Source organism: Gigantopelta aegis, chromosome 13 (assembly GCF_016097555.1).
Source record: "Gigantopelta aegis isolate Gae_Host chromosome 13, Gae_host_genome, whole genome shotgun sequence".
Classification (NCBI taxonomy): Eukaryota; Metazoa; Mollusca; class Gastropoda; order Neomphalida; family Peltospiridae; genus Gigantopelta; species Gigantopelta aegis.
In genome coordinates this window covers 14905213-14919757 of record NC_054711.1, presented here as the reverse complement: position 1 = coordinate 14919757, position 14545 = coordinate 14905213, and the positions used below count along the sequence as shown (strand labels likewise).

The window sequence follows — 14545 nt, the reverse complement described above, 5'->3', positions numbered from 1 at the left end:
GAGCACAAAACAGATTGTACATTTCCTTTTCTGTAAAAGGAGATTGCACATAATCTGACAAACAATAATAGAAATAGGAAACTTTATTAACGTCAAAACATAAAAGAACAAGTCGACTAGTACTCCACGATTCAGTAGTAACAAAGGGCCTTTGTTGCAAGCGACTGGAGCGTAAACGCGCCGGAAGTAATTTAGTAGATGTTCGAGCCGCTTAGTGCACATGCAAATTAAGGGCAGATGTTACCAATAGAGACTTATGTATTTCAAAATAATGTTCCTTTTGTCTCCGTAACTTCTAATATGAAATGTAGCGTGTTTTCTCTCAGGAATGAAGAAGTTTCTTTTGTTTAACGACACCACTAGAACACATTGATTGGATGTAAACATTCGGTAATTCTGACATGTAGTCTTAGAGATGAAACCCGCTACATGTTTTTCATTACTAGCAAGGGATCTTTGATGTGCACCATCCCACAGGCAGCATAACACATACCAGGGCCTTTGATATACCAAATCGTGGTGCACTGGCTATAACGAGAAATAGCCCAATGGGCCAACATTTCTTAGAACTACATGTCTAAATTACCACAGGTTTGACATCCAGTAGCCGAGGGGCCGGGCGTAGCCTAGTGGTAAAGCGTTAGCTTGATGCGCTTTCGGTCTAGGATCGATCCCCGTCGGTAGACCCATTGGGCTATTTCTCGTTCCAGCCAGTGCTCCACAACTGGTGTAACAAAGGCCGTGGTATGTACTATCCTGTCTGTGGGATGGTGCATATAAAAGATCCCTTGCTCCTAATCGACAAAGAGTAGCCCATGAAGTGGCAACAGCGGATTTCCTCTCTCAATATATGTGTGTCTGACGCCATATAACCGTAAATAAAATGTGTTGAGTGCGTCGTTAAATAAAACATTTCTTTCCTTCCAGTAGCCGATGATTAACTTTCCAACGTACTCCGGTGGTCTCATTAAATAAAACAATATTTACTTTAGAGCCAACGATATTATACTATAGGAGCAGGATTTAGTTCAGTCGATTGACTGCTCGCTTGAGGTGCTTACGTAGCAGGATCGAACCACCTCGGTGGATCCATTCAACTGATTGCGGGGTTTTTTTTTTCTCGTTCCAATCAGTGCACCACAACAGGTCAAAGGCCGTGGTATGTGTTTTCCTGTCTGTGGGGAAATGCTTATAAACGATCCATTGCTGCATTAGGAAAAATGTAGCGGGTTACCAATAGCCGATGATTAATTATCCAATGTTCTCCTGTCGAATCAATAAACAAAATAATATTTACGTTAGAGTTTTAGTTATTTACTTGATCTTTTGCAGATGTAAAATGCAAGTAGCTCGTTCGAGGTTTTTGATCAGTTGAGTATTGAACCAGAAAGACTGTGTGGCAGTAAAATTGTAGACACTTGCGAAGCTCTTCAAGCGATCATATACGTCAACGATGCGAGCCTTGGCGAGCCTTCTACTTGAATTGCTACTTCCCTTGGTGATGACAAGCGATATTCATGACTATTACACGGAGATCAAACCGTGTACTTCCGCGGCACCGCTAACCACCGTGTTCCAGTCGTTTCCTGTGACGTCACGAATTAGGTGCGCTGACATCTGCTCGGCGACGAGCACGTGCAAGGCGTTCAGTATGTCAACTGACGGGACGCGAACGTGCAGTCTGCACAAGGAACCATCAACTGTTGTGACATGTACGTCTGCTGAGAAATATTTCCATAAAGTGAGTATGGCGCAAATTCAATTTGTCCGTAATGCGTAAGTGTATATAAAGTAATCTACAATACGTAATACGAATTGGAATACGTAATCCGTAGCAATCACTTCCTATGCAAATAGGATGAGTTGATTACATTAATATGTCTCCGTGCTCTGCTACTCTTTTAACCATGTTCAAGAGAGAAACAAACTTAGTGTACAACAGTTTTATGATTGCTTTTATTGAATAACCCAAATCAAATTTAGGATCAGCATTATATTTTATAATAAACACATTAAATTATTTTACTTTATTTTAGAATTTTAAATGTTTCGAGTGTCTTTGGTTGTCGTTTGGCCGGATGCTGTACATTTTAACCTATGGATACATATATTTATATTACATGATTTATGTACAGCATGTGATACTATAATAAAAAAAAAAATCTTTTTCTTCTTCTTCTCTTTGTACGCATGTGCGTATCTATGCATTATTAATTATGTGGGTTCGGGAAGGGGTAAGGTGGGGGTGGTGTCTGCGTCTTTAAATTTTAAAAATAATTAAAATATTATCAAAAAAGATAAACGTTAAAGCCGCACACCCTAGTTCCATCCAGCGAAAATAAATTATAATTTGGTTAATCTACAAACCTGTAACACACTTAGATCACGTTTTTATCAAATGGAGTGAAAAAGCAGGTTTTATATCGATAAATACCATGGGAATCCCCATGTCCCAATTGTTTGAAATAATTTTGAAAGTTAGTATTCTGATGTCACCGGTAGATTTCGCTCGAAGCACAACAATGCCTACGTCACGACAAATTTCACAGACTTGGGGTGCGTTTCTTTCACCTCTCCTGGACATGTTTCAACTGTTCTGTCCTGGTTGTATTCCCTCTCCAGATATCGTAAGACTTAGCAAAATTATTGGTTTTAAGGGTTTGTAACCTTTTGTATTGAGACACTTACTTGTCTGAACTTTATTATTACTGAAAATGTTCACAAACTGTGAAGAAAAATCTCACAAATGAACAACAACAAATTGGATGTTGATTGCGCGAACCGTGCACGAGAAAACAAACCGAACCAAAATGATAACGGTCACGTGATATACCAACGTCTGTGACATTGAAATAGAAATATCCCCTCTAAAAATAGATTAGACCTTGTCTGCTCAACGTTTTTTTCTCAGATGTGCGTGCGATTTATGAAATACGAAAAAAAAAAAATTGTGTTGTATTACAAAAACCAGGATTACCAAAAACACTTCAGGTGAATGGAAATGTATATTCTAAATAATAAACGGTAAGTAAAGTGCAATTTTATTTGTGAAAAAAAATGGGTTTTAATAGCGAAAAACAACGCCGTAATGGTTAACAACTAGCCGTAACTAGGGTGTGTCCCTTTAAACAAGACACCACCCACATCATCGTTTTCTTTATTTTTCTTTCTTTCTGTCTTTTTGTTTTATTTCATTGATTCTTTCGGTCTTGATTTTAAATTATTTCTAAAAATGGCACGAATTCCGTAAAGGTATATTGCATTGAATACTTAACTTAATAAGAGTTACGATTTTCAATTCGTGTGTTGGTGGTAATGTTCGAGTACGCCTGTCGTAGACACAACATCTGACTTCGCCAGAGAAAAACTGTTCATAATATATATACATATCTTGGTGTGGGCATTTTAATGTTGGGCATGTTTCCCGCAGAGAACGGTTCAAGTATGTTTGTCGTGGATACAACGACTTTGCCAGAGAGTTCTGTTCGTTAGTTTTCAATTCTAAATATTGTGTATATATGTGTGACCCTTTAACGTGCAAAAGGTTCGAGCACTCCCCCCCCCCACCTCCCCTCTCCGCCCCTAACTTTAAATATCCGCAGTGGCTGAATTCTGGGGGGGGGGGGGGGGGGGGGGGGGGTAATACATCGATTTCCAAAGGATTTACCACGTATATGCCAATATATTCTCCATTTACCCATCATCTTGTTTTGCAGCGAAGAATAAAAACAAAAGTAATTCATTTGTAACCTTTGAAACGAATACATCCAAGTGTCTAACATGACACTAACAGCAATTTCGCTTTGACAATGAACATTCTTCTTCAATACGACGAACAAGTTCATTTAGGTTGTTGATGACAAATTTGTATGAAGTAAACAATACGCATTCAATAAGGACAATGAAAACCTACATTATCTAAAGTGCTATAACCTTTCCGTTTGTAGTTGTTCATCCCATTAAACGGACTAATCTGAGTTTTCTGCCATTGTTACGCTTTTATCGACTAACGATACCATTTGGAACGACTACAACAACATATTAAAGGGACTTTCCTGAGTTTGCTGCATTGTAAGATGTTTCCGACTAATAAAATATTTCTACGATTAAACTTACATATTAAATATATTTTCTTATTTAGAATATCAGTGTCTGTATATTTAATGTGTTTCTGGTCATCTTAATATTTGTAAGAAGCCCAAACTGGATTTTGTCTTCTAATAATTTTGTACGTACGAAACAAATGTGGGGTGGGGTTTTTTTAGGAAATAAAATGAAATTTAACCTAATACAAATATTAGAACGATCACAAACACGTTTAATATACAGCCACTAATATATTATGCAGAAAAATATATTTGATATGTAATTACAATCGTTAAAAAGTATTGTTAGTCGATAAAATATTCAAAATTGCAGCAAACTCAGGAATGTCCCTTTAAATACATTTTGTTGTTTAAAATACCAGTGTGCGTAGGGCCTTCACGAGTCAAAATGTTGGACTCTTCTTCTTCTTCTTCTTCTTTGCGTTCGCTTGTTGACTACACGTCGAGGCCAGCAGTGACTATGAATAATACTGTTCTCTGTAGATCACTTTTTCTTCTGGAGAGCAGTTGTAGTTGTCCAGGCAGTCTCCCTCAGCTGCAGTAGGTTTAAGTAGCTGAGGATGGGCCCCCTCGAGGTTAGCAGCCCGGCGCTGCACCTGCCTGGTGATTCATCACAGGGCGAGCACCAATCACGTCATTGTTGTCCAGAAATGTAGTCATAATAGCTGTTGATGCATGGTATTGTGGTCTATTAGAGTACGCCGTGCGGCCCAATACCTCTGACTTCAGCACTCGAGGTTTATGTTAGGGTTACTTCACCCTTAGTCCATATCAGTCTAGCCTTTACCCATTGACCAGTCCAGCTTGGGTGTTCCTAACAGAAGCCAAAGCTCCTGCTGGCATAGCTCTCTGGGTCACTGAGACATACAAAAAACCCTCACCACGTCAGGAATGGACTATGAAGGGTATGTTGGACTAAGTACTCGAGGATTACACTCGACCCAGACTCGAGTACCCGACACTTACACTAGCCATAGATAATAATGAGAACAAGGTATAAAGTAAAATAGCATTATGTATCTTGATTCCAGCGCTGTTTTTGTCTCGGGGCGGGACATGGCCCAGTGGTAAAGCGCTCGCTCGATGCGCGGTCGGTCTGGGATCGATTCCCGTCGGTGGGCCCATTGGGCTATTTCTCGTTCCAGCCATTGCACCACGACTGGTATATCAAAGGCCGTGGTATGTACTACCCTGTCTGTGGGATGGTTCATGTAAAAAATCTCTTGCTTCTAATCAAAAAGAGTAGCCCATGAAGTGGCGACAGCGGGTTTCCTTTCTCAATATCTGTGTGGTCCTTAACCATATGTCTGACGCCCAATAACCGTAAATAGAATATGTTGAGTGCGACTTTCTTTTCGTTTTTGTCTCCGGGCGACGTTCGGGCTCTAGGCTACAAATAGGCTGAACCGGGGGGATACAGGCTTGGAACAGAAAGGTTCTTTAACAAAAGTTTTGGGGCCATTCCCATCGACCATCTTAGATAATGTCTTAATCCCCAGGTGTGAAGTGGTCACTGCAAATCGTATCCCATCTTGACGGTCCTTTCTAATACGCACGTGTTCGGTTTAAGAACTGCTTCCGTGCAAACAATGTCGGTTTGTCTTTCAGAAAAATATGCAAACTTATTTTGCCTTTAACTGTAGCATTTGTACATCCATACACCGAACAATGGTCGCCATGTTTCACATTTGAAAGATATTTTCAAAATAATATTCTACACATACAATTCAATTCAATAGAATAACATTTTCGCGTTTTAAAAATACACGTGTTCCACTTCCATGTAAAATGTCTGAAAGGCTGCGAATCACGCTTTCATGTTATGTCGGTTAGCGCGTCACTGGGTCACGTGACTTAACTTGGAGTTCAGAGGCTTTTTGGCAAGCGATGGGGAAAACGCGACTTTTTATTGCGAATATATTAAAAACGGGTAAAAAAAAAAAAAAATATTGCTATTTCATATATATTGTAAAAGATATACGTAGATACCAAACAATAGTGAATTACGTTTTTGATAAATGTAGCCCTTTAAAACTCGCTCTGGGTGGGAGCCGGCACCGGGCTGCGAACACTATACCTACCAGCCTTATGTCCGATAGCTTAAAGGGACATTCCCGAGTTTGCTGCAACGTTTAACGTGATATCGACTAACAGACCCTTTTTAACGATTGTAATTACATATCAAATATATTTTTCTGCATAAAATAAAACGTGTTTCTGATCGTTCTAATACTTTTACTTAGTTAAATTTCATTTTATTTCCTAAAATTATTTGAAAACAGAATCCAGTTTGGGCTCCTTACAAATATTAAGACGAACAAAAACACACTGAATGCACAGACACTGATATTCTAAACAAGAAAATATATTTAATATGTAAGTTTAATCGTAGAAATATTTTATTAGTCGGAAGCATCTTACAATGCAGCAAACTCAGGAATGTCCTTTTAACCAAGACGGAATTTTGCATTGATATAGAACACAGTATAACTTAGTTTGACGCCCAATGGCCGATGTGTTTTGTGTGCTGGGGTGTTGTTAAACAATCACACATTCATTGATTAAATAGGAAAATATGCACTTTTAGTTCTTGAAAAGGGTCCATTAGTTATATGTATCATGCCTTTTGAATAGTTATATTGATGTTGATAATTAGTTCATGTTTGCATTTATCTTACTTTGATATACAATAGCCGATGTATTTTTAATTGTGCTGGGGTGTCGTTGAACATTCATTCATATATATAACGTTTTTTCAAGACGCACTGTCTGTACATGTTATATACATGCATTACATTCGATCTATTCACTAGAAGCCAATTAAAGGGACATTCCTGAGTTTGTTGCAATTTTAAAGATGTTATCGGCCAACAGAGACTTTTTAACGATTGTAATTACATGCCCAATATATTTTTCTGCATAACATATTAGTGGCTGTATATTAAACTTGTTTCTGGTCGTTATAATATTTGTAATAGGTTAAATTTCATTTTATTTCTTAAATATTTTTTTTCGTATGTACGAAATTATTTAAAGACAAAATTCCAGTTTGGGCTTCTTACAAATATTAAGACGACCAGAAACATGTTCAATATTACAGACACTGATATTCTAAACAAGAAAATATATTTAATATGTAAGTTTACTCGTACAAATATTTTATTAGTCGGAAACATCTTATAATGCAGCAAACTCAGGAATGTCCCTTTAATGATACAGTAGCCCATCAAATGGCAGGATCAATAACTTTGTACATATTTATAACTTTACAAATTGTAAATTTATTTGTCAAAGTTCAAATAAATATACTCACACACGTGTGTGTATTATGTGTGTGCGCATGTGTGTATGTATGCAGAACATTTTCAGATACAAATCACTTTGTGAGAATATGCAATACTTTTACGAATATAAGTAAAACGTTGAAGAAAATTTAGACTCGAAGCCTTAAATGAACTTTGTTTTTGTTTTCCAGTTGTCGGAGTCGCCATGTTTAAACGAAGGTGTGTACAACAGTTCCACAGACACCTGTCAGTGTTTTAATGGCTACATTGGAAGCCGCTGTGAAAAGATAATGCAAGGTGTGTACATACCTTTAACCAGAGACATGTTCATGAGGCCGAGCGCTCGCAAACAAACTAACAGAAACATCTATTTGTCTGAATTGCCAAATGTTTGTCATGCAGTAGCTGATGATTAATTTATCTGTGTGATCTAGTGATGTCGTATGCCGAGTATTCTACCTCTAGACATTGGAACAAATGCTATGTTTGATTCTAGGTAGTGCACCACGACAAAGGCCGTGATATGTGCTATCCTGTCTGTGGGGTGGTGCATACAAATGATCACATGCTACTAATGGAAAAATGTAGCGGGTTTCCACTCTTAAGACTATATCTAAAAATTACCAAATGTTTGACATTCAATAGCAATTATTAATAAATAAATAAATGTGCTCTAGTGGTGTCGTTAAACAAACATAAATGTAACTAATCAGGCAGTTATTTGGACCAGGGCCCATATTTTCGAAGCTCTCTTAGTGCTACGAAATAGTAAAACCATCGTAGGGTGTGACGTCACTACAGCACACGCCATAGTGACGTCTTAGCTTACGATAATTTTACGATTTCGTAGGCTGAGATTGCTTCGAAAATATGGGCCCTGGATGTATACAAACGTATCTGTGTTACTCATTTGCAGTCTCCTATATTGAAACAACTTAAAATACCCATAAATTGTAAACCATCCCATTTAGTTTCGTATTGCCAGATGGTTTAAATGTTCAAATATTTAAATTATACAAAAACTTATTTTCAGTAGGCCTACCAATACAAATTTTAAAATTAAAACTGCAGATTCAAACAGTACCGAAAATTAAGAATCAAGATTTTATAATCATATTTTTAAATATACTTTCTAATTCAATCGACATTGTCGAAAACCACCGATGCATTCTTTATATTTCAGGCAACATTTCGCTTTCAAAATTTTGAATAAGGACATTTCTATTGAATTGAAAATGTATTACCAACTAACTACGATTTAATGTTTTAAAGGAGGCGGGGTTTAGCTCAGTCGGTTGAGTGCCCGCTTGAGGTGCTTGCGTCGCACGATCTAAGCACCTCGATGAATCCATTCAACTGATTTTTTTTCTCATTCCAACCAATGCCCCACGACTGATCAAAGGCCGTGGTATGTGCTTTCCTCTGTGTGGGGAAAAATGTAGTGGGTTTTCTTTGATGACTACGTGTCAGAATTACCAAATTACCAATAGTCGATGATTAATTAATTAATGTCTTCTTCTTCTGTCCATGCTATACTGAACAAAATGTTCCCTGTATTCAAACTTTAATTAATTAATATTTACAGTTGTTGTACAATACTTCCTCTCTGTTTTTCAGATTGCACCGAAGGTTTCAGGTCTGGTATTAATACGGACAAAGATGTATTTTGGATTTTCCCCAAGCTAGCTCCGGCTCCTTTTAAAGTGGAGTGTTGGATGCAGACAAGGAGGGTGACCATCATACAACACCAAAGATACGGCAACGTCAGTTTTGTACGGTCCTGGGCGGAGTACAAGTCCGGATTTGGCCAAATCCTCGGCGACCATTGGCTAGGAAACGACCACGTGTTTCACGTGACCAATAGCCGACCGCAGGAACTAGCCATGACACTACAGGCCACAAACAGTCCCCTGACGCTAGCACGATACCATGTGTACGAGAACTTTCGTGTAAGTATCCTCTTTCACCACAGTTGGTCAAAGACCGTGGTATGTGCTAACCTGTCTGTGGTAAAGTGCATATATATAAAACATCCCTTTTTGCATTATGAAAAACTGTCCTGTCCGGACGGAGAGGCTGGCGTAAGTGCCCATGACAGACGTGTGCTACAACCGCTTGCTCTGAATGTACACGTTAAACCATATGACCTAAACTGACCTGACCATAGGGTAAATGTAGCGGGTTCTCTCTCTAAGATTATGTGTCAGAATTACCAAATGTTTGACATGCAATAGCCGATGCTTAATTAATCAATATGCTCCAGTGGTGTCGTTAAACAAACCAAACTGAGTATGCTCTTTAAACTTGAATGAATGAATGAATGAATGAATGAATGTTTAACGACACCCCAGCACGAAAAATACATCGGCTATTGGGTGTCAAACTATGGTAATGCAAATAAACAATGTGATGATCAACATCAATATAAAAATTCAAGACTTAAACAAAAACAGTGTAAAGAACTGTGCAAAAATACAAATATCACAGAATTTTACGGATACTGAATTTTACTCAAAACTTCAATTTTGTGCTGTATTGGCCATTCTCAAAGAGAATGTTACACCCCTGCACCACGGTGAGGTTACAGCACACGCAGGGGCTTTAAACTTGAAGGTCCTATATCAAAGTTAAAACTACAATATTTTGTTATTTTTACATTTAATTGTAATAAATAACCACAAATTAATCAATCCCAAAGAATTATGGAAACAACTTAGTGTGCTGAAAATGTGTACGCATAAAACAGTCACGTCACTAGTTAATGCATGTGACACTCTCAAGATTCCACCGTAAACTATCCATTCTTTTCTACTAATAAATGGAAGTATTTGGTTGTAATCTTTATAGGCATAGAGCTGAAGGTATAAACTTTACGTCTAAAACAAAAATTAATAAATAATTTTAGTAGGAGCCGCCATTATTGCAGCTTTGACATAGCACCTGTAACATTCGTATGGTATTTCTGCCTTTAGTCCTTCCCACAGGGAACGCTTTATTCTTTATTTAGCGACGCACTCAACACATTTTATTTACGGTTATATGGCGTCAGACATATGGTTAAGGACCACACAGATTTTGAGAGGAAACCCGCTGTCGCCACTTCATGGGCTACTCTTTCCGATTAGCAGCAAGGGATCTTTTATTTGCGCTTCCCACAGGCAGGATAGCACAAACCATGGCCTGTGTTGAACCAGTTATGGATTTCTGGTCTGTGCAAGTGGTTTACATCTACCCATTGAACCTTGCGGAGCACTCACTTAGGGTTTGGAGTCGGTATCTGGATTAAAAATCCCATGCCTCGACTGGGATCCGAACCCAGTACCTACCAGCCTATTGAACGATGGCCTAACCACGACGCCACCGAAGTTATTTATTTCTGAGCCGATTGTTTTCTACATTGCACACAAAAATAGTGGGGGGGGGGGGGGGGTTATTTCATAAACACTTTTACTTTTTTTCTTACGTCAAATCAAACTGAAATTATTTACAAAAAAAGAACTGTGCCTCTCCCACACTCATCCCCCCACCCGGTGCTGGAGCAATACATCAAATTCTGGCAAACATTATAGGTATTTGGAAAAATATGCTAACCTGAGACCTTTTTACCATGTATTTCCGTCATTCTACCCTCAAAATTAGTTGACATCCATGGAAAAATGCGTAGTGATTCGTTTGCAATCCTATATAGCTGTTTGGTATTAACGCTAATATGAATAAATGTTGTTATCCAGATTCGGGCAAAACCCAGTTTGCCACCCCCCACCTCCACCCCAACACAGAATGGGATCCCGTACACCTATAGATATCTGGCTTCCGAGGGCGGTACATAGCCTAAACTATCTCATTATGGTCGTGCTTTTGCGCTGTTAAAGGGAAAGACCTTAGCTGTTAAACATTAAAGGCATATTGTTTTACTATTACAGCCATTTATGACCACAGAAATCAAACTTTACTTGTATTTTATTGTTCAGATTATCTATTTACGTACAACCGAAGTTTTTCTGGTCATCCTGGTGTTTCTAATACCACAAAATGCATTTTTTTAAACCACACGTGCGTCTGAGAAGTAACAGTTATGGAGCGAAAGTTTTAGTCTATTTTTAACGGTATTTCACAGTTTCAAAGTCACAGACTTTATCCAAATGTGTTACAGGTTTGTAACTTAACCACACTTAGTGTCAATTTTTACGGGCTGAAACTAGGATCTGCGCCTTTAATGGCTTGATTTTCGCTGTCTTGCAGATATCTGACGAATCAGACCAGTACCGTTTGAACTTCACCTCAGAAAGATCAATAAACAATCTGGGCGACTGCCTGACGAGTTTGAAAAACGCGCCTTTCTCCACCATTGACGTCAACAACGCTGACACGTGCGCCTCCGATTTCAACGCTGGTTGGTGGTTCGCGACAGACACGTGCTCAGCGTGCAACCTCAATGGATTCCTGCACAGAGAATTGTTCTACTGGTCAAATGTTGTCTCACATACCCACTGGACACCGATGCCAAATAACTTTGGAGTTTTTGAAGTTTTAATCTTTCTTGCAGCTAACCCATAAAAACGAAAAGGACCAATCTAATTAAAATTAGCTCCACTATTATATACTGAACAAAAAAAGAAACTTCCGATTTGTACATATAGTATTTGTCGTGTTGAAGAATTCATTGTGTAATGAAATTATATAGGTAGTATTAGCCTTGAGCTGTATTATCAGGATTCATAAATTTTATCGATTATTTTTGCACTGTTAATCGTCGACAACGTGAAATTCAATTTGTACATGCATGCATGATTCGACATGTCCCGTGTAGTATTCGGTCAATTTGTTTTACTTGTCTTACTGACATTGTTGTCAAGTGAACGAAAACGCTTCAAAATATGTAAAAAAAATTAACGTTTTTTACATTGTAGCATTTTTAGTATGCCATAAATACCCAATAATTTACGCGAACAGGCGATTGGCATGCTTGATGCTAGCATGTCGACAGAAGACGTTACAAGGCATGTTGGGAGTTCTAGTCGAGCGATACGAAATCTTCGCGTAAGATTTCGAACGACAGGAAGAACCAACGACTTGCCACGTCGTGGACGTCCGCGTGTTACAACGCGTGGTCAAGACCGCTATATCATGAACACGCATTTGCGCAATCGATTCCAAACTGCCACTGCTACTGCTGCTAACACACCTGGGCTTCATAATAACCGAATCAGTCGGCAAACTGTTCGTAATCGTATGCGGGAGAACGGTTTACATGCACGACGTCCTTACGTCGGATGCGTTTTAACGCAACGTTATCGTCTAAATCGTCTTAATTGGGCACGTGTACACACTCGTTGGATACGGCGACGCTGGAATACCGTTCTTTTTTCGGATGAATCCAGATTTTCATTACAACGTGGTGATGGCAGGGTGCGCATCTACCGTAGGAGAAATGAACACGATGCTGGCTGTTGTGTTCTTGAACGAGATCGTTTCGGGGGTGGGGGTTGTGTCATGGTCTGGGCAGCCATTGCCCATGGTTATCGTTCACCACTAGTCGTCATTGATGACAATTTAAATGCTCAACGTTACCGCGATGACATTCTCGCTTATCACGTCATTCATCTGTTCCATAACAACGCCAACATCTCGATTTTTCAGCATGATAATGCCACCTCTCATACAGCTAGAGACACTGTAAATTTTCTTAGGACAAATAACATTGATTTCATTGATGACTGGCTCGCTAAAAGTCCTGATCTCAACCCCATCGAGCATGTCTGGGATAGTCTGGACACGATTGAGGCGTCGTCCCAACCCACCCGCTAACGTCAACGAACTTCGTCAAGCGCTAATTCAGGAATGGAACAATATTCCACAGGCAGAAATCAACACTTTAGTCAATTCTATGCGTCTGCTATGCACTGCAGTGGTCAATTCAAGAGGTGGTCATACCCGTTATTAAGTTTTTAACCCCTACCACACTTGGTCAAAATTTCTCCCAGTTTCTGTTAACCTATGGCCATGATTTTTGCACCAAACGATGCATCATGGAACACTCTTTAAACGCATATATAACAATTATTCCCCCGGTTTGTTTTCATCAAGTTATGTTCAAGCAAAGTTAGCGGAAGTTTCTTATTTTGTTCAGTATATGTGGATCTAACAGCAGCCCGTTGGGAGTTCATGTCCAGTTGACCTTTCATTCGACCAATCAAAACTTACTTGCAGAATCATGCCAGTGATATGAAAAGAATTTGAAAACATTCGTAATTATGCCGAGGGTATACGAAATGATTCGAGTGAATTACGAAGTATGCCGGAAAGTAATTTCACTGTCGTGATATAACATTTTAATGTTGAACTGTCGTTTCAAGACGGGGGAAAAACCCGTGATTGTATAGCCATAAAATCAATGTATTCTAGTACACAATCCAGAGTTTATTACTTCACTTTTAACCTCGTTTTTCGTTTAATGTTGAAATAGGCCAGCAAGTTCGCCTATTGCTTAAGCGGCAACGTAACTGAACTGGAGCTCGGCTATATGAACCAAGACTGTAACAGCCGAGGACTGCGTGTATAACCTTAATGCGAAATGGTTCCGATTATTATTTAATCCCGTTGCCATAGAAATAAATTAACGTTCGGCCATGCAGTGTTAAAATAACTATCATTATGTAATTTAAAATGTATTAAGGTCTCAAAGTTTCTTTTCATACAATCTAAAAACACCACCCATTAAAATAAATTATATGGTGGTATATTTAGGACACATTTTTTTATTTAAATTTTTTTTTACTAAACTTGAACTTATATCTCGAAATCTGGACTTATTTTGTCAAGTGCTTAACTTATTATCTTGACATGCCTGCATATTATCTCAAGATTGCGCTTATAATGTCAAGCTCTCGACCTTTTATCATGACTATATGCCACTGAAGGTATGTACGCATTGGCAAAACATACGTATAGCATTCGACAATATAATTTGAAAGCTCAAGATAATATGTTCAGCCCTCAACATCAATATAATAAGTGGAGATTTCAACGTAAGGTCCACTTTCCATTAACATTATCTGCGCACGGAAACGTGTATTTTCATGTCTACATTTTCGTAATTTGACATCAACAAAGTACTTTTAAGTTATAAATAACATCCATCGACTGTTTTCTCTA

The 14545-nt window shown here is 38.5% G+C and overlaps 1 protein-coding gene across 1 annotated transcript; it reads left to right on the top strand.

The window, feature by feature from the left end:
- The first annotated feature begins 1453 nt into the window (after positions 1-1453).
- Positions 1454-11947, top strand: LOC121387163 (angiopoietin-4-like). The gene is made up of 4 exons (XM_041518189.1): positions 1454-1741; positions 7582-7687; positions 9008-9339; positions 11633-11947. Exons 1-4 carry the CDS (start codon positions 1454-1456, stop codon positions 11945-11947), a joined length of 1041 nt encoding a protein of 346 aa, XP_041374123.1.
- The last annotated feature ends 2598 nt before the right edge of the window (positions 11948-14545 follow it).

What these genes read in the sequence shown, in the direction of transcription:
- LOC121387163 (XM_041518189.1), top strand. Translation starts at nt 1,454, where the DNA reads ATGCGAGCCTTGGCGAGCCTTCTACTTGAATTGCTACTTCCCTTGGTG. An exon ending in CTGAGAAATATTTCCATAAA is followed by an intron (nt 1,742 to 7,581) that starts GTGAGTATGGCG and finishes TTTGTTTTCCAG; the next exon opens with TTGTCGGAGTCGCCATGTTT. An exon ending in CTGTGAAAAGATAATGCAAG is followed by an intron (nt 7,688 to 9,007) that starts GTGTGTACATAC and finishes TCTGTTTTTCAG; the next exon opens with ATTGCACCGAAGGTTTCAGG.